Source organism: Chlamydotis macqueenii, chromosome 3 (genome assembly GCF_036417535.1).
Source record: "Chlamydotis macqueenii isolate bChlMac1 chromosome 3, bChlMac1.mat, whole genome shotgun sequence".
In the NCBI taxonomy this organism is placed as follows: Eukaryota; Metazoa; Chordata; class Aves; order Otidiformes; family Otididae; genus Chlamydotis; species Chlamydotis macqueenii.
The window spans coordinates 48,847,777-48,874,626 of record NC_141558.1 but is presented as its reverse complement, the minus strand read 5'-3'; the positions used below and the strand labels follow the sequence as shown (position 1 = coordinate 48,874,626).

Here is a 26,850-nt window from a genome sequence, read left to right as displayed (position 1 = left end):
CTTGAAAACATGTACATAAAAGCATTATCTATTTGGCATTTGCCCCTTGCCCCCTGCAGTGGCAGTCAGCTCCCGAGGCAGAGCCATTTTATTTTGCCATCATATTATGGATCTACTGGCAATGCCAGGGGAATAACGGGGACACGGTTACTATAACTTCCTAGCATAAGGAATGTATATAAATACATGTTAAAAGACAACGTGGCGCTTCAGGGGAAAAAAAAGTCTTAGTTATATGGAATTTAGAAAAAAATTTCTTCTGATTTCTTGTGGAGTTTACAGTAAGCCTCAGTGGCACATAGGAAGTGCCAGGATTGGTGAGGGCAGATACAGAGCGCAGGTACGACAGACAGGAAGAGTTGAGGGAGTAAGGGGAAGACGGCGGCAGGAGAGAGAGAAGAATGGGCAAAGGAAATCAAGACTAACGGAAATGCTGCTGAGAAAAGCAAAAAGCGTTGAGCCTTCAGACAAAGGAATTTTGGAGAAACAGGCAACAGCAAAATTACTTCCATCCAGTTTATGTAAAGCCTGAATGATAACACAGGCCATAGAGGATATGGCTTTGGAAACTGAGTTCAATCCAAATGGCCTCAGAACAAGCTGTATCTGCCTAAACTGGAATCACCTGGATCTTCCTTTCTCCCAACTGACCAGGAAACGTGTTCCACCCACTTCGAGTTAGATAATTCTCACCTGACATTTATCCAAAATTGAACACTGTTTCTAATCAAAAATATCAGCAACATCCTTCATACTAACAGGTCCATGCCTAAAGCAATGGCTCACTTGTGAATACAGCTGTTCCAAAATAAATAGTTAATCTATTAAACTCACTTGAGACAAACCGATGAGAATGACCAGAATTCAACCCCACAGCCTACACCATTAATACTGTATACAAGCTGAGGAAGTTAGTTCTAAACTTTTACGTATTCTGTTAAACTTTCTGGACTTCAAGGAGTTCAGGAAAGCTATTGAAATACATCAAAAGAGAAGAGCACCTCCTTACAGCCTCTCAGACTATTTATTATATGCTTTTGTCTAGTAATGCCATGAGGATAGGCTAGGATTAAATTAAACAAACCCTCTCGCAATGCAGGGAAACGCCTGGATGGCCTCCATAACGTTATTTCTGCCCTAACTACTTACATGTCAGAGCCATTTTAGGAATACAAATGAGTGGAGAGATTAGGGATAGATAAATCCTGGGTATCGGACTGCTATAGGTTCACCAGCTCTTTCTGAACTAGCAACAGTGACTTGCAAAATGGAACGCCCCAAAATTATCCTCCTCTCACCTATGTTACCTTCTCCCAGTCTCTGAGAGGGCACTGCATTTCCCTTTCCCTGGCACTCCTTCTCATGCGACGCATCAGACTATTTACTTAAGCTGGAAGACTACCTTATGTGTCCTCTACCACACAAAAAAAAATCACACATAAATGATTCAGAAGTACATGTTTTATCCATTCCTCTTGTTTAAAACCATGTAGGTCAAATGTGACTTTATTGCCACTCAGCTCAGGCTTCCTATTGAGTTCAGCCTGCCTACGAACGGGCCAAAGATGACCTGACTTTTCCCAACGTGGATGTTCAGCTGTAAGCCCCATCACAGTTCCTCAGAGATGAGGCATTCACAACACCTCGGAAAATCAAATAATTATGATATGGCTCTTTACTCTTTGCTTTGGCTGTTGTGGTGAGCTGAAAGTATTCCACCAAAATTATTTTGCTATCTTGATTTGCTTTCATTTATTTCTGGCATGCAACACATGGTGTGTTTATAACACTCATTCACAACAGTTATTTCAAAATTGCTTGCACTTTTATATCCTCCCTTTTTCTTATTCCAAGGAGGGCAAATATAATTTATTCACCTTTTTACAAAGGAAGCCTGGAATCCTGCTGAAGTCCTTTGTAGACCTCCCGCCGCCCAAGACCTTCACAATTGAAACATTACGTTCTTTACTCCCCAGTACTTCTCCTTTTCTGTAATCCCTAACTCTAATCTGCGTGCTCCTGGAGTGACCATCCCAGCAGCACCTCAGTGACCATACCTTAGAAGTGCCCCTGTGAACTCCCCAACTAGCCGGAGAGGAGAACAGTGCCCACAGGACTGCTCTGTCTCCTCCTTCGGGAAGAGGTCAGAACATCACTCTCAAATGCAGATACGGCACAGAGATATGTACTGACCCACTTCAGTCCCCACTCTCCTGTTTACAAGGGTAACTGGGAGAGGGACCCATACTTGCATCACCATTTGCTCCTCCATAACACTAAGCTGAGGGGGCCTATCTGTTTTCTGGGAAAAGCTAGAAACCCATTCCAACAAACTCATATCAAGAACACAGAGCCCATGTACGTCGAAGCAAAACCCCTCCCTCCCTATTTATATTGGAAACTTCAAAACAGCCACCTCAACCTTTGTCGTCACCTTAACTGTTACAGAAGAGCCTGTCCTTTGCTTTCAGCCACATTTACTTTCTGTAGCATGACAAGAAACAGCAGTCAAAACTTTTCATTGCTCTAGACTGAAAAAAAAAGATATGTTTTCTTCTGATTTATAAAGGAAGAAAAGCTTTGAGAACTTAGTACGCAGGTTTGTTGATGAAGCACTTTAAACATGAAACAGACAGCATCCATCTCGTGATCTTTTTCGTAAGTATATTTATGGGACATTTTTAAATTCTGGAAACAACAGAATGAGGCTGTTGCATCTACAATCTTCAGACCAGATTTTCCACTCGTTTATTTCAGTTTTATAGAAATGTAATTCAACCAATTTCTACGGGACTACTACATTGTAAAACTGGGTGATCCCATGGAGAATTTCTTTCTCAGTGTTCTTACTCTCACTTATTGCAAAAATAGCAAGATCAAACATTATATGAGACGCAATTTTTCAGCGAGTATTACACACACTGCAGCAGCCTGCAGCAACTAACAAGTAAAACATGAGTAAAATGGAAACACTCAGAGCACTGCTTTCATTTATGCCCTGTAATTTGTGTGTATGCATGTGTCGTGGATGTAGGTGATACTGGTCAGCTTGGGATAATCACAGAATCATAGAATGGTTTGGGTTGGAAGGGACCTTTAAAGGCCATCTAGTCTAACCCCCCTGCAAGGAGCAGGGACATCTCCAACCAGATCAGGTTGCTCAGAGCCTCATCCAACCAGTCCTGCACTGTATCCGGCACAAGGCTTGCTCAGGAAATGTGCTATAACTTGGTGGAGGTTGACTTTTGTCACCCAACATTACTCTGGTGGACAGAGACCTTGTTTCATGACTAGATCCTATCTCACATTGGAGCATCTGTGCCTCAGCACTGCCAAACATGTATATCCCTCCTGATGAGCTAGTCAGAGCCAGTTAAGCCTAGCAAATGTGTTTGTGCACGGCACTTTAGCAATACAGCACGCGCAAAACATGCTAGCTTTCTTCCATAATATTTGCAAATTCCGTAACAGTTGATTATTTATAAATTAACCCACAGACTTCATTTCTTCCATCTCATACCCATCCATTGTAGATGTAGTGTTGTTGCCACTTGCTCTGTTAGGCACGAATTAATGCATCAGAGCCATGTAATTTATGCACGCTACTTTGTCACGTCTGTTTGTATGGAATCTGCTTTGGAGAGACAAGCTGCTCTCTACTCTGGGGCTAGAAATAGTATTAATTTTTTTTTTCCTTTGGTGCCATGGATCAAGGTAACTTCAGAGCAGTCACCAGCAAATCTTGGATGAGATGGAAATTGCAGTGCTCCATGTTTTCTGCCATTTCAGGTAGAGATGACTGGTGCGCGTGCAGACGTATGACACTGATACAACAGAAGAAAACCCTAGCTGACACGGATATTCAGGGGATGCCATTATCAGGGCAGGCAGAGGACCAAGGACAAAGGACTGATTTACTCAGTCAGAATATGACTTTGCATTTCTAGGTTTTAAAAACGAGCGAGGAGAGCGAACTGGCTGCCTTTCCCAGGAAGCACTATTACAAGGCAGACAGCTTGTTCCACTTAAACGCACCCCACTGCAGGAACAGTATTACCCGGGAAATGAAGACACAACATCCAGCCTTTTCTTAGTGCTTTACAATTCTCAGGTCAAGTGCTAATACATATTACAGAGCTCTCTCTGGCACGTATTGTTAGAGCCGTCATTAAAGACCTCCAGAAGTCTTAGCTGTGCAATTGAAAATGTTTCCAAATCCTCTTATACCAAACATAACAAATCTCGCTGTTGTTAAATCTGATGTTTTGTAAATTTGATACTACTTGGCTTATTGAGGGGGCTGAAGAATGTTTTTGTGCAATAACACAGACCTCCAGAAAAGGAATAATGCATCTCCACAGCAAGGGAATAACACAGATCTCTGGGAAGGGATTTATGCAGACTGGTGGAAAAGGAAAAATCAAAGACCACCTCCAGTACAGTACAAAGATGATTCCGGGATTAAAAGGCACAATAACGCTACCCAATTACAGCTGTGCCTGGGTCATGCGCTACGCCTAGCAGAAAGAAGCAAGATGGCAGATACCCTGGCTTATTTTAATTAATTTAATCATGTGACTAATTGGTCTCTGCTGGGTTTCTGTGGTAACTGCTTCCTAAGTGCTGATGGGCAATTGTGTTAAATGTAGCTTGGAAACTGCACGTAGGGTGCAGTGCCTTCTAGAGAGCAAAGGGAATTGTACAGCTGTGCGGGGAAGGTGCTCCTGCTGGGGTGCTGATTATCTCCCAGTTGAATGTTTACAGCTGCACTGTCCTCTCTGCTCCTCTGCAAGCACCCTTCCCAAAGGAACACATTTATTTGCAGAAAACATGCTAGACTTTCTTCCTCTTGGGTGTGAAAGTGGATTTCCTGCAGGAATACGTGAAGGCACACATACGCGGCAGCACAGGCGCTATTTGGGAACAAAGGGAGAGCAGCTAGAGAGCTGCGCGTGCAAAACTGAAACGACTCCTGCGTGCCCAGTGTGAGGCCGTGGAAACCAGAATGTCTTCTTAGCCGTGGCTGAGTTCGAGGGTAAATCCATTGCTGAGCCCTGACACAAACAACGCGCAAAACCGTTTTTACCAACCGCTCCTGCGTCTCTTGTATTATTCATGAAATCCCTAAATCCACCCAGGTCACAATTAGCATGGAGTACTGCAAAATGGCACAGAGCCACCCTCAAAATTGGCAAACATGAAAATTACTTGTAAAAGTCACTCCTTGCTTCATGGGTTGAATTTTGGATCACCACAAATAAGAAGCTGTCATCCTGCTGGATCCAAACTTACACCCGCGTCTCCTCACATGATTAATGTAACAGTACGAATGGAAAGATGATTAACAATAGCAACTTACATTCCAGTAATCACAACTGCACATAAGAAATGACTGTTTAATGGGATGGTAAGTTAAACCCTGTTAAGGGCACAAAGGAAAAACAAGCGAGAATCTCCTTGGTACCTTTCACCAAAAAAAACAACCTAAGAAAACATCCACGAGACAACACAAGACACAAGTACAGAACATCACACGGAACAGTAAATGCCATACCTTATCCTAACCTCACCAGTGAAAATGCAGAAGCAGGTTAAGGAATGTAGGAAGATGTAGCCAGAGAGGGGTTAGAAGTCTGGTAGCTGTATTGCGAAGGCTAGGGAGGTTGCACTTAATAAAGCAAGTGAAAGGATAAGGCAGAATGGTGGAGGAGGAAAAATGAGCATTACCTCCCTGCACTGGGCTACTGGCGAAGAAAAAAAACCCAAGAGCTCGCCAGCCTAAGTGTGGCAGATCTGGGCTTTATTTTATTTAATACAGATAAGGTTAAATTTAAAACACCTTATACAGCTTTATGAGCAGAAAATGCTAGTTGTAGATCACAAAGTACACAGACAAACAGCAAATTCCTCATTTTCCCTGCTGAAATGCCACCATTGGCTGGTAGCTTGGGATTCAGTTCTCATCCTACTGACATCAGTGGAAATGTTGCCCCTAATATTTGTGGCACCAAAATACTTCCTTTGTTTTGAAACTAGTGGTTAGTACCTTATTGCATTTTCCGTTCTGCAATTTATATTGAGTTATTCAAACCTAAGTTCAAGGGTGAAGAAACAAAAAGCTCAAAATAACCACATTTGCAATTAGCTCTCTTTAGGAAACCAATTTCAGGAAACATCTTAGAAACTATGCAACGTGCCCTAGTATCTCTATTTGTGTTCTTTGGAAAAGTTAGGCATAGTGAAGGTGCTACACATTACATTTTACACTGAAATGTCGAGATATAATGAATTAGAGTCCTACACGACACTTCTTTAAAAACAGCCCTTACTATGTGAGATGGAAAACAACCTCACATATTGCTTTAATCATTTTATAAAAAGTCTTCTACACTTTCCACATTTGCATCAACAGTAAATACTAGAAAATATTGACATTTTCAAAATACTTCAAAAGAATAGCGTGGTGACACTGATAACTGCATTATGAACACCAAAATTTTTTATGAAAGATTTGAGGATGACTGCAAGTGAGACAAAACATTTTCATTTTAATGATAATAAAAAAAAACCTTTCCAGTGACACTATAGCAAACCTATTGCTTCTCCAGACCCAGGAAGAACAAAATGGAATTATTATAAGTCCCACACTGGGCCAAAATTACCGCTGGTATACGTAGCCCCAGTTGATTTAAACAAAACTATGCTTGCTTACACCAGTTATGTATGTGGCTGACCAAATGGGACACGTCAATTTAGCTTTGGATTATGTCACGGAGCCCTTCACGCTTGCTATACCATCAGTGCAACTGCTCTGATTAGGAAGATGGGTCTCGCCATAGTGATCAGCCCATTTGTCCATCTTGTCTGGCAAACTGCAGCTGACAACAGCCAATACCTGAAGGAAGGAGTGAAAAATACCCTATAATCTATGCAGTTATAGGATGCATCTGGGGCTTACCCTGGCAGCCAATATAGCTGATGAATGAGGTTTGCTTTCCATTGCTCTTTTACTTGGCTTAGCTATATACATTGCTAATAATCATCAGTTTCATCAAATCTTTCCAATGATACTATTTAAGGCCTAGTTCAAGTGCTACTCCAGATAGAGCACTCCTGTTTATTTCAGTGGCTTGCGGCTCAGGCCTTCAACTACTATTTGTGATAGTTCAGTCTAAAAATGGGCAGTGTAATTTTGGGAAGTAATACTGCCTGCTAAATCCAAGTATGCTATCCTCTCACTTCTGCAGAAGTCAGAGCAGAAAATACACAGAAGATGGTGTATGCATTCCCTCTGCCAGCGCTAGCTTCTGTATTTACCAGTGTTTGCTCGTCCCAGCTTAGCCCATCCCAAGCAAAGCAGCTCATTTCAGGCCACAGTTCCAAGCTTTAACACATCAAAGTATTATACATTGAAACTGCAAAAGATGAACTTCTTTCCAGCCTTCTCCTTCTCCACAGGCTTAACACCTTCGTATTCCTTAAATCATCTTTGACTTCGCTCATTCCTTAGTCCTGCCTGTCCAAAATTCCTTCAAACCTTGTCACTCCTTGCTCTATCCTTGTTTCAGCAACTACCCAACTATCCACCTCAACACCCCCACATTCTAGACCCTAGCTATGACCATTTAACTACTATTACAGCTGCACAGTCCAACTTATTACCCTTACCTATCCTCAGCTTCAGCCTTTTGTCCAGCTTCACTCACTCCACTAAGATATTTTTTTCAGGTTGCTTCTTTCTTCCCCCCTAGACATATTAACTCACTTTTGTCAAAGTACAAGTAATTTAGTTGGGGTTTTTTCATTATTTCAAATTCCTCTGGAGGATTATTTTCTGTCCTGTCTGGTATCCGCAGCTCCTCCTGGTTTAGTATCATCTGCAGAGTTTGTGAACTTGCTCTCAGTTCTCTCCCAGGGACCATTAATGAAATATGAAACAAGACCTACCTCACAAAAGTCCCTCTGGCACTTCCCTATCCACAACCTGATATGCTGCTCTTTATCACCACCACCCTTTACTTTATTCCTTGAGCCTGTTTTCAGGCCACTTGACAGTGTTCATATACAAAGTAATTTGAATTAATCTGAGGGTAAGATTTCATGAGATGCTATTTCAAGCGCTGTACTAAACTCCAAATCCATTAGAACTTCTAATTTCCCTCCCTCAGCTGATGTCCGTGTGTATGTATAAATACTAACTGTGTTTGCTTGGCAAAACCTCTGTACTCCTCTGTTACTCCTTGCCCATATGGCATAACTGTAGAAAATGAGGATTTGGTTGAGTGGGTTTGTGCGTCGAAGTGTCTGCTTTTTGTTGAAAAAGTCAACTTTTTTTCTAAAAACAATTAATTTTTCTGTAGCAAATTGAATTAAAAACTTTTGTAGCACATATAAAAACATTCCTCAGCATTATAAAGTAATTTCTGTGTTGGCAGTAAACTTGAGTCCTTTGGAATGCAATCAGCTTCTTATTTAAATGTCCAACTTAATATGAAAACGTGGACCAAGGTACGCTGCTGTGCCAAAATGCGTTCTTTGTTTCCATGGAGGGCATCAAACTACCCATAAGCATCAAGTAACGCATCACCTTATCCAGCAAACGTGATTCTGAGTCCAAACAAACTATGTTCACCTAAATATCTTTGCCTAAAAGCTGTTATGTATAAAAATTATATCCCAGCAGTTCTTTACAATCTTACAAACCGGCCAAGTCATGCCTAACTGAAAGTTATTTTATTCTGCTGTTAAGTAAATCAAATAAAAATTACTTAGGAATGCTCAGCTTCATTTCCTGTGCTCAAGAAGAAAGCAATCTTCTTATCTCTTTTAAGAAAAAAAAACAAAAAAAAAATTTAAAAAACCTCCGTACAAATGACTTCAAAATTTTCAGGAACAGTTGCTGGTTTTAATGATATATTGCAGATCCTTGTTAATATCTCAGCTGCTTCACACTTTTATTTCCTCAGGAACACTCAGCTGAGTACCATCTGCTCCTGGTGATTTACTGCTCTCGAGCTGCTGAAGTTGCTCCATAACTTCCTCCTAAGAGACTCCAATTTCTGCTCTAAGGCCACACTCTGATTTCCTGTGAAAAGCGTCCTTGGAAGAGGAATTTCCTCATCATCCTCTGTGGTGAAGATGGACACAGAAAATTTAATTTAATTTTACTACTGCTCCACTTTTTCAGAGGGGGCCAGAGTCACAGCTGAGTGGCCTACGGGTGCAGAGGACTTAAGGTGGCTTTTTGTTTCTACAAAGCCACTTTTTCTGTATCTTCCACAGTGACTTGTACGTGCACCTTTCAGATAATTTCCTTGTCCTTTTATTCCAGCACTTTACCTCAGGGACCTGTGGTTACAACTGACTTGATGGCATTTTCAAATTTTTTTGAAGGATGAGTTTTGTCTTAAAAAAGCCAAACATTTGGTATTTCTGGTACAAGTGTGCCTGGGATGCTGCTGGCATTTCCGTAATTTAACAACCACACTTCCAATTTGGAAAAAAAAAAACGTTTTTTCTCCTCTCTTGCTGTGTGAAAAACCACAGAAACAATAAGAAAACAGACCGCATGCAAAATAATGAACCGAGCCGTACACAATGTACACGCAAATATGCACAGGGCCTGATCCGGAGCTCATTACAAGCACTCGGACGTCACCCGCTGACGCCGATGCAATCCGATCAGGCCCAAAGGAAGCATACCAAAAAGCAAGAGGGAGTTTTTTTGTCTCATCTTTCAGTTACAGTAATCCTAGGTGTTGTTTTTAACAGTAGTAGGTAACAAATTTCCCAATGGAAGTGTGATTTTTAAGCTGACAGTGTCCCTTTAAGTGTATGCACTTCTTCACTTAACTATGCCAGATTTACTCTCCCCTTTCTACTTTTCCCTTGCTCAGAGGTATACGTACCATCTGTGCATCTAATATGGTGTTCTTAAATAGCCTCCAGAGTGATTCCATGCTTCTTTTTTTTTTTCCGTTTTTTTAAACTTTTTCCTGGTTAACCCTATTCCTTGGTACTTCAGAGCCTTCCCTTCCAGAGCTCCTGGTCCTTCCTTTCTTTAGGATAAAGTGACTCTCTTCCAAGACAGAAGTTAAGAGTACAGCCACCTGATCTTTTAATGTCTGTGCATTAGATGAAACTCAGTAGGGAGTTGCCTTATCAAGGCCTTGATATCCATAAACTACTTCTAAAAATGGAGGCATGAGAGGGAACCATGCGACAACAGCCAAAGTTGACCATTATTACTTCTACACCATGAAATTATTCAAACCTACCTCCTCATAAATATCTAAATGTCAGTGTTCTGTCTAACTCTCTAGATTAAGCTTTTAAGATTTATATTTATTTCTAGGAGCTCTCTTCCACCTGATTTAGTAGCACCGTGCACTGACTGTGAAAGTCTACGTGCTAAATTAAAAATAGTAAGACTAATTAAGACTGGGTTGTAGTTTGATTTCTAACTCAATGGATGTCCCCTTTGATTTGTCAGTCCAAATTCCAGGGGACAGAAGGGCCAGAGATGTATGGGACACAGCACCACTGTATCTGTCTATGCGACACAGTGAAAATTACTGTATTTGGCCAGTGCTAATGGGGAAGCTGAATCCTTGATGGTCTCACACACTCCTTGGTAAAGCTGTGTGGGGCTACCATAGCCCACTGAAGATCCTTCTCCAGAAAAGAGCCAGAGAGATGCTTTGCTCTGCTTTTAAAGTAAATGGACAGCAACGGAGCCACGTCTCCTGCCTGAGCATCTCCACCAGCCTCTCCGTGCAACAGAGGCAGAGTCTGGCCTCCTGCTTCTTAGGCAGGAGAGTAAATAAACCAAACTCATCTGAAGACACACACAGAGACACACACACACGTACACCCCACCCTCAAATCATCAGATACTTTATGACTGTTTCCAAAAATTATTAAACAAATTAGTACATTTACTTTAGATGGAAAGTTGCATCCAGGCTGACAACTTTCAACATATGTTTACTTTCAGCCCAATTTAAATTCAAATGGGTGAGCTGTAAATGCTCGGGTTTTTGACAGGGAACAGCCAATTACAGACCTCAGCTGGCCAGCAAACAGTCTTTTATTATTGCAGAAACGATTTTCTACAGGAAAAATATTTGACCTTTTCAGACTTTTGCTCTATAAAATCTACCTCGTTCTTCCAGCAACTTTAACACTCGTGCATCAAGCACGGCTTGATATACGGCAAGAAGCTGACTTTAACTAACAATTCCCGGTAGTAGGTTTTCCTGTTCATTCAGCAGCTTATAAGTTATATCCATCTGGCCTCTCCTAGCCTCATTTAGGCTCATGAGGCCAGATTCAATTTTAATGTGTGTAAGGGTTTCTTCAGCCTTCCCATAAATCAGCAAATGTTTACAAACAAACCTAAAAGGCATGAAACTTTCCCACCTAGAAGACGCCAAAAGATATACAATGTGATTTACTCCCTTGGTCTGACTCAGTTTCATCCATCAAACCCCAAGATTTCTCTGTGTGATGGAGAGGGAAGTCACTCTTCTTTGGAAGAGTAAGAGAGTAATTACAGATCATCAGCTGACAAGAAATGCCGCAGCTCCGCTGAACTGCTGCCTTAGCTGCACAAATTACTTTGCCACTAGTGAAGTGTAACAGCAATGTGTGCTGAGAAACTTCAGGACTAGAAATGACCTTCCACCTTCAGCTGGGCCCCTCAGGTTTTCTACTGCTGCCCACTATGGTCCCCCGCCTGGGCAGAATTTCAACCCATCAAACGAAGCAGTTAATTCAAATACTCCATACATCCTTCCAGGAGTGTGTATGGAGGGTGTCATTCACAACATTGTTCCAAATCCAAACATATTTTTGAAAACCATATTTGCTTAATTTTGGTTTTTAAATAAAAATACATAGAGTGAAAAAAATACTCAAGCTCCTTTTTCAATATTTCCCTAAGTTAATGAGCTGACTGGTAAGTGAACAGATGCATTAAGGCAATAATTTATTCAAATGTCATGATATTTTTGAACAAACATATTATTTAATATGCATTTCATTATTTGCCCAGCTCACATTAGTATTAATGATTGATGCGTTCGTTAGGAAAGGGAAAAGTGGCATCAAATATAATCTGTACAAATTAGATTCACTTTGGAGACCCAACCCAAGTTTTCATGAGAATAAAGACTGTTCTCGGTGCTCATTCTGTGCTGATCATGTGGAAACAAAGCCGGAAGGTGCATAATTTCATACAAGGCCAAGGCAATGTGGGCCAATCTAACATAACCTGGACCGGGACACTGGAACATAGGGAAGAGCAATACCTGTTTGAACGACTGCCCAGCTCACAGAGATTGGAGCCAAAGGGGTTCAGAGATAAACTCAGCACCCATGTGTATAATATGTGCTCACTTTCTGAATATATCATTATTATGCATCTAAACTCTTTAATAAAAAAATCTCTTGGTGATTAAAAACATTCTGGACATAGATCATGAAGTCTATCTTGCCAAACTTTTTAATGGAGCAAAATGTCTGGTTTTCCCTTAGTGTCTTCCCCTCCCCTCCAAAAACTCATCCTAAGTGATTTAAGACTTCAGTAAAGCACCTTAGTAACCTCCAGAAAAATAGCTACCAGCCATCTTCCTTCCTCAGTCACTCTGGTAGGCAGCAACTTCTTCCACATCTCCAACATCAAGGTGTCATAACATCTATTTAAATCTAAATCATTGCTCTAAACTGCATACACCTAACGTGCAAAAACCTTAAAAGCATTTCTAGTCAAGTCCTAATGCAACTAGTTGTGCTTTGTTGTAACATCTGTATGTAAACAAAACCTACTTCTGGCAAGAAGGAGAGATGCGATCACCGAAGCTGTCCACAACTGATGCAAGGACACCTCGCACAAACTGGCCGCTTCGTTTGAATGAAACGCCTGTTGTCCAAGAGGGAGCAGATTCTCAAGCTGTAATTAGCACATTTGTCTTGATATAACCAAAGTAGCCAGAATGCAACACGACTGATGTAATGTGACGTGATGGTTAAAATTAAAAGTGAACACGCCTTTTAATTGGATTGGATACCTGCAAGTAATTCAGACAATGGGAATTTGATTCAAATTTATAGTATTAAATGGCAGCAGATGGACAGTAAAATCTCCGTTGAGTCTGCAAACTGACAAGCACGCTGGGTTTGCCAGATCCCTTCATTAAGTCACTGGTGGCATCAGTCAGGTGCTGATGCATTTCATCGTTAGTAGCGTTAATAGTTTTTGCTTTGCTGTGGGTGAGCAGTGAAATATTCTGCCTGACGGTCTCAGTAGGTTAATTTGGAATTTCATTTGCCTCTTCTAATAATGAAAAATCCTAGCTCCGGTTTAGAGAGGGAGTTTTTATGAGATTTCTGGGTTCAGTACCCAGTAAGCAAAAAGGCCAGCTGATGACAGCTAGACAATGATGCCAGCTCTTCTCCTTTCTGACTGATGGCACCCATCAGCTCAGGATGTGCTTAATATTTCAGTGTCTGTTCCAGATTCCTGGTCACTGTCTGTGGCCTTGTACCCTCCACAAACTTTAAAAACATTCTCTGAGGGAGGATATTTTCCTTTCCCCTTCTTCTCCAGATAGCTCCCCAAAGAAGTTTGCAATTGTGCCCTGTGCTTGAACTATTTCCTCTGCAGACTCAGCATCTCATCTGTATTCACTCATCAGCACTCATTCGTACCTCAACATTGCAATCATAGCTATGGAGATGTTTGTCATCTTTTCCTCTTCTATCTTCAAGCATTTGCAAGAAACCTTATTAACTGGCTGCTCTGGCAAATACACGTACGCACACGTGCAGATGTGCACAGGCACACACGAGCACACATAAACACACGTGCACATTCTACGCAAACCCACAGCAAAAGCAACTTTGTGAACCATTTATTAAATCCCACTTCTCTACAGCTCCGCAGAACCAAATAACAGACAACTTCATGCAAACCAGGTAGGACACCTGCTCTACACTGACCTCTCTGAACACCAAATTAATGCAAGTTAAATGTCTAGGAGAAATAGGTTTTGTATTCATAGCCTCATGTGCTTTAAAACTTATTATGGAAAGAGACTCTAAAGGAAGACGTAACAGCAAAACTAGCCAAGCTCCTTTTTTTTTTTTTTTTTTTTTTGTCGGGGCATTATTTGCATCAGCTTGCTTTAAGCAATTTTCTGAATTTCCATGATCATTTTACAAATTAAATTTTGCAAGTACATAAGAAAGAAACAATTTTTTTTTTTTTGCTGTTACTCATTGACTTAACAAGGAGATTGTTAAATGTTTCTTATGCGCTGTTAGGCTGCACAATTAAGCCTGAAATCAAGAGAAATTTCTCTGACAACCCTTGGTAATAATTTGGGGGAATGATACCTTCTGTTTACTCTCAGTTTTTAGTATGTGTTTGTATATACATGCCCATACTAATCACATAGTGATATACATTAATTAACCAAAAAACTATTCAGGTAGGAATACCAAGGCATACTAAGAACTGTGAACTTCATTGTCTTTGAACATAATTTGAAAATGCCACAAATTCTCTAATGCAACAGAAGTCAGGACTAAATAAACACATACGACTTCTTACAGCCCCATTTGATTCTTCACATTCATTCTTGCTACACAGAGGAAGTAAGAGAGCATAAAACACACTGCCTGTCTGCGCTACCGACTCACACAGAGTGCTGCCCATCATGGTCCCGTACGGGGCAAAAAGAGCCATCACCATGTACTAATTCTTGTCGCTAAACAGCAATTTACTTTTACTTTTTGACTGATGCCTTTTTGTTAACTGGCATAAATGAAACTTGACTGCACTGTAAACAAAAACATCTATCATCTTTTTTCCTGATTGGGAAGCAGTGTGAAATAGGAACAAGGTCAAGTATAAAATACCGGCTGACAACCTTGCAGTCACTTCATCTCCAATGTCTTAGTCAAGACAAGCAAATTATCCCTTAACGTGTCTGTGAACAGAGCCTATAACCTCTATGAATTCAATCCTCATTCTAGGTCTGGAAATTTGGTCATAATAAATTTGTTTTCTGACGCACCGAGTCAATAAACTTAATTTCAAAATTAATCTTTTCAGGCTTCAAACTCACTGGATCCAATTATGAATCCAACCACTGCCTTTAAATTTAATATTCTGAAACTTGGTGGTCTAGTGCTTTTTGCCCTTATGTGCCTCTTTGGTACTTACCTTTATATTAGTTGGCCTATAAAATTAAGTCTCTAAGGAAGGGAGCATCAGAACAGCTCCAACTCTTAAATCTTCAGTTACATACATTAGTACAAAATGCTCCCTTTTCCTGCAACACTTCCTTTTAATTGATATTATTAGGTACAACAGGTTCTTGTTATATACCAGTTCATTACGTGTCCTTAACTACACATACTAGATCAAACAGGATCAGGAACGTAGATTTGGATTATTTTTGTTTGGGGGAGGCGGTGGCATTTTTAGTTTTTCTCTAAATTGGATATAGTCTAAACATGTCACTCTTTGCCTAAAGGGGTAAAAATGCCAATTTTTCCTTCATTTCTTTCTATCTAAATTAGATAAAATTACACTCTGTGCAAGACGCATTATGATTTCAATATATATATACTTCTATTCTTGCAAGGCATGGTTTCTAATATAGGTAATTTTAAATGGTCATCACTGTAGGATATCTGGGGCAAAATTTCCATCCCTTCGAGAAAAGTAACTTACAATTGTGCAAGTCCTTTTCCTTAAAACTTTCTTATCCCAACAACCCTGGCTACGTACGGCTGCAGAGCATGTAGCGTCTGAGCTTCTGGAGCACTAACGGACACAGCTCCACTGGGACAAAAGGCAGAAAGGACTGATGCGCACCTCCGACCAAACTGACGGGGTTTAAACACTCCTGAGGCCTGCAAGGTCTTGCTAAACCTACTGCAGGAGAGGGCTGGGAAGGAGTTTGGGAGCAGTCGGTGCCCACCTAACCTAGGGCTTTTTGGAACACTTTCGTTGCTCTCCGGGAGCACTTCTCAGGCCAAGCCTTCGCCCAGCTGGGAATCTGTGGGCATGCATCATTCATTTCAGGGTGCATTTGCCCCATGTATGGGAGAGGATTTTGATATTAGGATGATGACAAAAATCCTAATCCCGAATTGGCATTCAGGGATGGATAATTTCATAGAATCTTTGAGGTTGGAACAGACCTCCAAGATCATCAAGTCCAACCATCAACCTAACACCACCGTGCCTACTAAACCATGTCCTGGAGTGCCACATCTACATGTTCTTTGGACATCTCCAGGGATGGTGACTCCACCACTTCCTTGGGCAGCCTGTTCCAGTGCCTGACCACTCTTTCAGTACAGAAGTGTTTCCTAATATCCAACCTAAACCTCTCCTGCTGCAACATGAGGCCATTGCCCCTTGTCCTATCACTAATTATATGGGAGGAGACCAACATTCATCTCCCTACAACCTCCTTTCAGGCAGTTGTAGAGAGCAGTGAGGTCTCCCCTCAACCTTCTCTTCTCTTCTGAACAACCCCAGTTCCCTCAGCTGCTCCTGATGAGACTTGTGCTCCAGACCCCACAGCAGCTTTGTTGCCCTTCTCTGGATGTGCTCCAGCAACTCAACGTCCTTCTTGTACTGAGGGGCCCAAAACTGCACACAGCATTCAAGCTGCAGCCTCACCAGTGCTGAGTACAGAGGCAATTTGCAAATTGCAGCATTACTTAGTGCCGTTTTGAGACATTAGTGATGACTTATTCTTTACTGTTTAAACAGTCCTATCATTTTAAGCAAGTGCTTATTACAGCACTTCTTAGCTCGGGGTGGGAGGGAAGACTGCTTAACATGATCCATTAGGAAATTCAAGCCTTAAATGAAGTGACCACAAAGTCCTATCAGCTCCCAGAAATGCAGCAGCTGTACATATTTAATGTAACACAATACTATATTGTTGCGGAGATCCACTGTTTAAAACATACATAAGGCAGGTGAAACGTGACTATTTCACTTCTCTGTTTGAAAAACGAGAAAGTGTAGAGTGGCATAACTTCCCAAATACATAAATAAGCATTAGACTCAGGAGAAGACAGGTACGCTGTTGGACTAGTAATCACAGACGAAAGGTCAGTGGTTAAATCTGAAACTGTTGCAGCCTTTTCTTTTGATCTTATTCCTCAAGACTCTGTTCTATTACTAACAGGTGAAGTGCAAAACAAAAAGCATGAGGGTCTGCTGAACTCTACCGTACCTGTCTTAATTTAACAGCAGCATTTCCTAAATATTCTGTTGTCAGATCATCTAACGTCATAAATACACATGCAAGGGGCAGCTCCAGATTTCCCGTGGTGGGTCAGACCCTGCACAGTTCCAGATTCCACAGGTGCAAAGAGGAAGAAAATTTGACTCTCTGACTTAGCTTCGAAGTGGAGCCAATGTAGCAACCAACACATTATCAATTATATGTTATCTTGTAATGTTTTGCCAAGTCCTCCCATATGACATTTTGTTAATTTGCAGCCTCTTTAGTGAAGAACAGGATATCTCACTGGGATATGATGGCATATGAAAAGATTAGGAACATCTATTGTTATTTAGATATATTCAAAATAATGAATACAGAAAGCTTTCTAGACGGAAATATTCAGCATTTTTTAGCTTCCAGAAGAAGTTAACAGAGGTGTAGGAAAGGGAACCAGAGGGAATGAGATGCTCTAACTCATCCTTTCTCATACTACAAGGACAAGGAGGCCTCCAACAAAGCACATAGGTAATAAACTGTAAGTCAGGTAAAAGGGAACTTTTTAATATATTGCCATGGTTGAATTCATGGTCATAAACTATTACTGAATCCTGCTACTCACGGGTTAGTAGAAGGCTGAAGTACACCTATGCATTATGTTAATATGTATTTATTTTCATTTAATAAGGGATCTAAACCTCCTATCTCAGGATCTAAGCTGTAGATGAAAGAGGTGAAACCACTATGAACTGGTTGTTCTTTCATCTGCCTCCCCAGGGTTTCCCAAATTATCTAGTACTGATCACTGCGGGACACACAGGACCACCTAACTAGGATCACTCACAATGCCTCCATTACTATGAACTATCTTACCCACGTACAGTTGTGACTGAAAGTCACGGGAGCATCAGCTAACGGTGATCTGGATCCTGTCACCCCAGACTGTCTTACACACTGTGAGGCACATTGAACTGCATGCACATAAAGGTACGTGTGTCTATACATACACATCCACGAGAACTGATTTCCAAACAAGAAGCATCTAAGGAGCATGTATTTCCCTCCCCTACACTTTCTCTAGATAAAACGGATGTAAACACTACTCCTCGCAGAAGACTCACGTGACTTTAACTTGCCTGTCTGCTCCAGTAGACATTATGAGCTTGATTCTCCAAGACTGCCACTAAAATTCCACTCTACTGATTTTTGCAACCTAATCCTTCAGGCATTTTTTTCCTTTTTTTTTTTTTTTGACAGGATGATGTGACCCAAATTTATAAAGGAGGGTAATCTGCTGCAACATTGCATCCTGAATCTAGGATCCATATGTACTTATTTGTTATCACCACAGATGTAAAAGTCCAGATTTAGAGACCTGAATTCAGTTTGAAATTGACAGGCTTTGGATGTTCTGTAGTGTGAGGGGAAAATGGCATCACTTAGAAAACCAAAAAGTAAAGAGTTTTATGAATAATAAATATTTCTAAGACAATAAAGGCTATCTAAAGACTCACACTATTAAGCACCAAAAGGACAGTTACTTTTTCAACAACTGAAAATGCGGGAGCGTTCTTTTGTTACTTTTATTTAAATGACATATTGCACATTCTGCTACAGAAACAGCTGCTGAAGTAACCTAGAGGGCATTTTCAGTCACTGTACTTCAGCGATTACAGCAATTTTTGTAAACATTCAATATTAGGATTGCATTCTAATTATAGACAGAGTTAAATTTAAATTGAGTAGGAGGGGTTTGCACGCTACTCGAGATGTTCTAACATTGCTTACTCCAAACTAAAACATGTATAATGTCTGAATTTTGCAGCAATGATCATTTATTAGTAATGATACACTTTAAAAGAATGAAACTACAGCTCACTAGCAGCAGTGGGAAGATGTTAGCTATTGTGACGGGGCCCAGACTTAGGCCCCGAAAGCATCGACCCACTGCCCATCATCCCAAGGCTGTGGGACTTAGTGGCCTTGTCATACACAACCCTCCTCTACTCTATTTCCATGATTCCTCCTCTCGGTTGTGTACGTGCAGCAAGTATTCTGAGACGCTAAGGCCAATTTGGACTTTTATGTTAGTGCTCATTAGTATTTAAATTCCCTGACTCTCACAAAAGCCAAGCATGGAGCTGAAGGAAACTGAAAGAAAGAAGGTTAGTAAAGGGCTGACAGTCCAACAGACAATACAGATGGAAAGAGGAGTGACTAGGTGAAACAGAGAAAACAAAAGAAAAGAGCTTCTCTTAGATGCTAAATGAGACCCAGGCTGGGCCTGATTAAAGCTATATCTACGTAGGTTACATCTTTCCTTATTTCTCTTACCTTGTTTCTCTTGAAATATGCTCTTCGGCAAGCTGCAAAGCACTTCTCGCTGCAGAAGCATTTCACTTCACTTCCCATACTCAGGGAATAGCGCTTGATTCCAACTTTCTGGCACCAGGCACACATTATTTGTACATTTGACACATCATCTTCTACAACAAAAATATAAGAACAATGTTTATATGAGATGCAAACACCTTCCTCAGACATCTGCACACTTACTCTTAGATACAACCAGCACCAGCTCATCTTATTTCTAACTTCCTCACTGCACACTTACTCTTAGATACAACCAGCACCGGCTCATCTTATTTCTAAGTTCCTCAATGTCTGAGAGGGGAACCGTGCATGCTTGTGATCACCAGCTTCATCCTCAGGCAGCCGGTGACCTGTGCCAGCCAGGCTTGGCAAATTGGCAAAGCTTCTAAGATGGCTGGAAAAGATTATTAGCTCAAAAAATGGTGCACTGCTGAAAAGCTCTGGAAATCTCGAGAACTTTTTAGCATGTTTAAGAGTGGACAACTCTTTATTAAATGAGTAACCAAGTCTAGAGGGTTAATGAGTGTTGCTGCTTTGCCCTTGTTACTTACAGTCTGTTGTAGTGAGCCCCTGAGATGTTCTGCTCAGCAAGCTGGTGATAAAACACACTAGGAAGGTCCTGCACCAAGGCAGGTCTCTAACAAGAGCCCTCTTCCAAATAAGGAGGAACACAAAATATCCCTTCTCAGTGTTGTTTTGAAACAAAGACTAGCACACAAAACAGGGAGCTTTCATGTTAATACAGCAGCCACAGAAACACAGACTCCAGCAAGAAGGAAGATGTAGCACTGTGGTAAAGTCTGCCAGGTTACTTTCCAGTCTTCATGCTCATCAGTGAAATTTTAATTCAGACAGAGTTCCTGAGGCTCTTTCGAGCTCTTCTCTAATGTGAGTTAGGAATATGGCATGTATGCCTTCTGCCACTTAAAAAAAAAAAAAAAAAATAGGGCTTATTACTGAAGTGCTTGTGATATCCTTGTGTGGTCATCATTAACACCCCAGCTTCACAGATGGGGCAGTGAACAGTTAAGCCTTCTAAACAGATCAAAACCGTAAGTTAGCAGGAATCGTTTTGACTTAAAATTCAGAATTCTTCAGTTCTTATGTCCAGTCTACGATACAGTGTGGCCTTTCAGTTACAGACAGCAGCCATTGTCTGACTTCTGGAAAAAAAAAAAAAAATCCCTGAAGACTAATTGTTAAAGCAGTTCCTGGTCCATGAGCTGTGGAGAATTCATAGCTCAGAGAGTCTGTCATGCAGCCATCCCATTTCCCTATAAAGGATTTGTTTTTGAAGCTATGCTGTCATCGTTCTGTAAAATTATTGGCAAACTAATTTTTAGCAGAGTGATTTGGCTCCTTTCCCCAGCTATCATAACTCAGAACTACGTGCTGCATTTTATTCACCTTAACGGAATAAATACTGCCAGTTTAATAACTTTTTTCCTTCCACAAACTGTGTTATGATTTATAGCTACAAATAAAATTGTACAATGTAAAATAATGACCTTTTAGTTTTAATCAGACCGTCTACCTTTAAACCTATATTTAAGGCTCAGTTATAACAGAGATTTGTGTTTAATGTATTTTATCACTCACCCTTTCGAGTGGGATTTGCCAATGTTATAAATGTTTTCATATACTGAACATCATGGGAAATCAAAACAATTTGGCGAAAATAATCACAAGCCATCTATAGGGTCAAGAAGCCTGCCCTTGAGCTGGTTGTAATCTCAGCCAGAGGCACAGGAGCGCCGGGTGCCATTACGGCGGCGTTGCATGGTGCTGTCACAGCTGTCTCTCCGGACCAGTATTGGTGAGGACGCTAACTGCTGCAGCACAGCCCAAGAGCTCTTCCCACCATTTTTATCCTGAGCCATTTGAAGTACTAAGCTTTTACAAAGGTACCCTGATTCAGCTACTTTTGCACCATAATAAACCAATTCCTCGCAGTCTGAACTTGGCCCTTTGAATATATCAGGACAACAGAAGATTCTGTGAACGAAAGGGAAGAGATGGTAACGTCTTGTTTCAGATAACAACAACATATATTCTCCTACTGATAACAAGTATTTTATCTCCGTAAAACAGAATATCTACCAGTGATACCTTTCTAATAGCCTTCATTTCTGGTGAGAGTAACTGTCATAAACGAAAAAAAGAAAATTACAGAGCTGAAAGAGAGTTCACCGGCAAGGCAGGTGCTGGAGTAGCTCTTTTTGAAGCATGCTGGCTCATGTGGGGCACAGTTTTCAAGGAGAAGCACAGAGCTCCGCCATCAGGATTCTCAGGGGCTTTCATGCATGACTTCATAGGGGAAGGACCTCAGCTACCACTCAGCTCCTGTCCACTGACACCCATGAACAGTCTCCCATGGGTGATCAGAAAGACCATACAATTGTCCATTTTCAAGTACACAGCATCCCAGCAGCAGCAACAACTGTTTACATGGAAGAGCCGCATTACACACTTCTCTGCAGGAGGTTATGCGGGATGGTCAGGCCAATCCACCTCCTTCTGCCAAAGACTTCCTCTAAAACCCTGGCAAGAAGGGGAGAGGAGAGGGAGAGTTTTTGTCTCTGTCAAGTTTTTGTCCTCCCATACCCTGACCAGCAGAACCTCACCACCGCCTCATGAGGAATCCTTTGAGGCAACATTGCTTCACTTCTGGTCTATAGATCTGACAGTCAATAAAACAGCAGAAAATGGTCTACAAAATACAACTTCCAGCCACTCTTTGTACTTTCAGGAAGAGACAGCTGATATTCAGAAGGCATCGTCAATATTAATCAAAATGTTCATCATTTTGAAAGAAGGAAGGGAGAAAGGGAGGGAAAGAGCCTGCCTAAATATAGAGAACTTGAACTATTTCTCTCTTCTACTCCCTTCTCCCTCAGTCATGAAAGAATGGTCATATACAATATAGCCCTTTTAATAGTAGTAGTAATAATAAAACTAGATGCCTTTTCCATTTAAATACTCAGGAACACTGCTACAAAAGGATTAGCTAAGTACAGCCACGTAAAGCAGCCAGGAAAAGCAGTACTTTAGAGCATGCACTCCTGGAACAGCACATGAATAGGTACCTTTTAAGTCACTTTTGCTCCCTCAGGTGTACATTTGCCCAAGTACATTTTGGATGCAACTCTGACTTCTTGTAATGCAACTCATCAGGTAAAAAAAGAAAACATCCAATATCACGAGACTATTTCCTCACGGACCATCAGCAAGAGCCCTGTGCGGCCCAGTGGGAGGAAGACTTGCTCTAAAACCAATTCCTTTCTTTTAGATTCAAGTGAAGCTAAGAAAGGCAGAGAAAAGGACCAGAGCCACGCCCTATGGCTTATGGGTGTGGATGACAGCTGGAGTCAATGATAAAGGGCCAAACTTGATCATGTGCTTTCCTTCTTGACACTGGTTGCAGTAGAGATCTGAGCAGAAGTTGTGAAAATAACGAATAGGGATGCTTCATTACAGTGTTTTAAGCTTAGTGAGCAAAAAAGAGGACTGCAACATTAACAGAAAAGTAGTAGTCCATTTATTTCTACCATTACAGTCCACAGCAGTGGGAAGCAATAACTTTAAAAAAAAAAAAAAAGATTGTGTGAAATAAGGAAAGCCAAAGCCTGGTGATTTATTCACTGTTTTTTGCTGAACACGAACTGGAATAATCCGAAACAAGTAATTCAAATCTTCCATTCAAGATAAGATTCCTCTGACTTTTTCACAGCCTTTTGTTTCGTAAGGCCAAATTCTTTAAAAATCACTTTACCAGACTCTTGCCCTCCTTTCAGGAAAATGTATCAAATCTCCATCCCTAGAGCACTCAGCAAGAAGAACCTACTGCAACAAGAAAGCACAGAAGCGGAGAATTACAAATCCAGTAGTTTGAGACTGCTCATCTGTCTTGAATCTTCTAATCTTTTTCTGATTAGGTCTGCATTAAGAAAGCTTCTCCACAATAATTACATCGGTATACTGTATTGACAATGTTCTCCTTTGCTCACAGACAAATTTTTGCTGGTACTCTAGCTCAGCATATCCGCTTGAGTAACATGAGCTTATCCTGACAGCATGCCCATGTCCATCATCTGAGCTCTTGCTGGAGAAGCTCTTGTGATGAAGATCATTCACCATCATTTTCAGGACTCACATTGCTAGGCTGACACGTGTTTGTAAAGCATAAAAATAACATTTGTAAGTCTCAGGACAGATCATTTTGAAGCGAAAGAAAACACTTTTTAACAACTGCATTTTTTTCTCCATCTGGGCTTGCAACTTCATGACCTACTCTTGCAATGTACTTTGCACGTTCTCAGATCTGTCACACTTATGACAGGTAGCGTGGGTCCTCATACAGGTGAGACAAAGAGGAGCTGGCGCAGAGACAATTGAATAGTAACAGGAGAGTTTTCAGCAGAACACCCGTACCGCTGTCTTCCATAATTGCACCAGGTAATAGAAAAGACATATTTCTTCCACATACAGCACAAGATCTGAATTTCCAGCCTCTGCTTTTCTGAGTTCTCAACTTCATAGGGAGAGCTATTGTGGGAGTTCCAGCATCGTGTTTTTCTGCCCCTGGGTTGTGTCATTACAGGTGGAAGAAGTACTCCCTGAACCCACCGCACAGATACCGTTCAGATACATCTCCTTGTGGTTTTTAGCCTGTGTGTTTTTCATAATGAACAATGCAATAAACACAGAGTGTTTGCAGTGTTAAATCATGTTCCCAAAGGGAGCAGTTTGTATAACAAGATAAAATTATCACATTATAATAACTAAATATGCATCAGTCTAAAGCATGCTTCAATTAATCATCAAAAGTTTGTACCGCCTCTTTAGGTCTTAATTAAGCAGAATGTTTGGTTGGTTTTTTTTCCTTTCAAACTGGTGTGAAGGAGCTGCAGAAAATTGTTCCTCTTAAACCCAACGAGCAGCAGTTTAGACTAATCGATCTTATATGGTGCCATAATTTGGAGACGTGGGGGAAAGAGAAGGCAGGCAACACGTACAACAGAGTAAATCTATCATCCACAGCTCTGTCCCTTTATCTAAGCAAACCAGCATAGCCTACAGTGTTTAGGAGGATGATCCTAAAATCCCTATAATACTGGAGTTAAATCCTGATCAGTTTACTAACTTTCAGGCTGCAACATTCTACCAATACAGTTTTGAACTAACTGATACATATTTTCACTTTTAACTCAGTTTCAAGACTTTGGGTGAAACTAAATGCAGCTACAGCTCTAATCCTGCAGATTATGACGATCCATGGGCAGGTACTCTAAAATCTTACTTTCCACATTTCCTTGCAAGAAATTAAGCAGGCGATACTCAACTCTTCTGGCAAGAAGAAAAAAAAAATCACTCCTGAAGGTGCCCAGTCACAGTACTGAAGACCAGGAGGGCACAGGATTTGGGACTGCGATCTCAAAGTGTATGCCCCCCTGGACTGAATGAGCCTGTGTGAAAACTGTGTCTTGGCTGTGGTTGTATCTGTGATGGGATACAAAAAATATTTTAGCACTCCATCCCTCCTCGGTGTCTCCCCACCACCCATCTCTTCCTAGCATGAGTTTCCTTCCACCACAGCTATCAGAAGCCATGTCTACCCACTACTGCTTTCTTGTGTTCTCCTCTCTTTTTCTCTTTGATGTGTCCCACTTCATCACATAGGCAGTTTGGAACCCAGGGTTTTTTGGGGGGAGCTAGAATAGGCCTTTTACCCCATGCTGGGAGCTCTGCTCAATCCACTGACATACATCTTTAAATACTTTAGCTGCTTTCACTACTACTTTCTAATGACATACTGCAAAACTTCCTTTTTAAAGAAATTACATCTTGACTCTAGTATCTGCAGCATTAACAATAAGGGTTCACTATTTCCACCAAGACCTGCCAGGATTTCAGAATGGTTAATTCCGAGTTACTTACTGCCTGCTCCTGAAAGCCCAGCTTCCCATTGAAGAAAATGTGTTTGGATTTTTCACCCCAAAGCAGCTCCTGAGGTGATGAATCCAAGTAGAAGAACTGTTTCATTTTTCTTACATCCAAATTAATCACAAACTAAAAAATGAACAACCAAAACTCCTGAGACATTGCTGCAGAACCCCTTGTAACAGCACTTAGGTGGTGATCCTCTAAACAGATAGGGTATGTGACAAACTTAAGGTACCAAAAGTGTCTTGAAAAAAGTAATTATGAGAAGGTTAAAAAACAGGGCTGACAATAGAAAGCTCGCTGCATCCATTGCTATGGAAATATCTCAGGGGCTCTACAATGCGTTTCCTTTTAAGGACCAGTCTCTTGAAGTTCACTACTCTGCCAATAAAGCAGAGTGTCCCAGCTCCTTTTGAAAAATAATTTTGGGGAACCACCGCTTTCCTACATTTTCTGTGCATGACTTGAGGCATATTCTCATGCACAGCTCAGTAGGGACTGAATGCACAACACAAATAAAACCTGGCATTCAGGCAGGTTTTAAACATGCAAACAAAACAAGCACCTATTTCAGCTAATGGGAGGGGAACCCCCTCTGCATTTTTAACACAGGCTCTTAAAGCACATACGTGGACTTTGTGATTTTCTTTTTAGCACAAAGGAAACACTTGGCCCTCCACAGAGAGCAAAAGACATCAACGGTGGGCTAGATGGGGCAGGCATCCTGACAACCGCTGGCATTTTAAAACACAGGCGCTAATAACCCTACGATCAGTGTAAATTAGACCATGTTTCAAACGGAAAACAAGAGAAAGAATTTGAAGAGTCGTGACTATAGGCTTTGTGGCGGTCGTCTTTTATTAGACAGCTAAACCTGCAGTTAGAGAAATCGTAATGCTGTTTAGCTACTGGAATAAGACTTGGGAAATACTGAAGCAGGATCCAGAGCTTAGTAAAATGAAAGTCTCCTCAATATATAGGCTTAATGAGATCTGATAATACGGTCTTTATTGAAGGAAAATTGCCACTGGGTTCCACCTGAAATCAGATTTCTTGGCACTGCAGTCGTAGAACCAATTCCTTGGTGAATTTAGACAGATGACCTTTGAAATAATTTTTACTGCCCTGCTAACTACCATTTAAAACATCTTTTCTGCTTCCAGATTCCTCCAATACAATTTAAATACTGAGAGAGGTTACAGTGGGCAGTTCCAGAGCATTCATAGGGCAGCGACTCTGCTTAGTCCCACGTGTCGCGGTGCATCAGCCCTGCTGA

At 41.0% G+C, this 26,850-nt stretch overlaps 1 protein-coding gene across 3 annotated transcripts in view; it reads right to left on the bottom strand.

The window, feature by feature from the left end:
* Window positions 1-26,850, bottom strand: part of SOBP (sine oculis binding protein homolog) — a 114,986-nt gene that overhangs the window by 72,452 nt on the left and 15,684 nt on the right. For all 3 annotated transcript variants that reach the window (XM_086743937.1, XM_086743938.1, XM_086743940.1), the window contains exon 4: window positions 19,593-19,744. In XM_086743937.1, coding sequence (XP_086600063.1) covers window positions 19,593-19,744 — 152 coding nt within the window. The remainder of the gene's footprint in view (window positions 1-19,592; window positions 19,745-26,850) is intronic.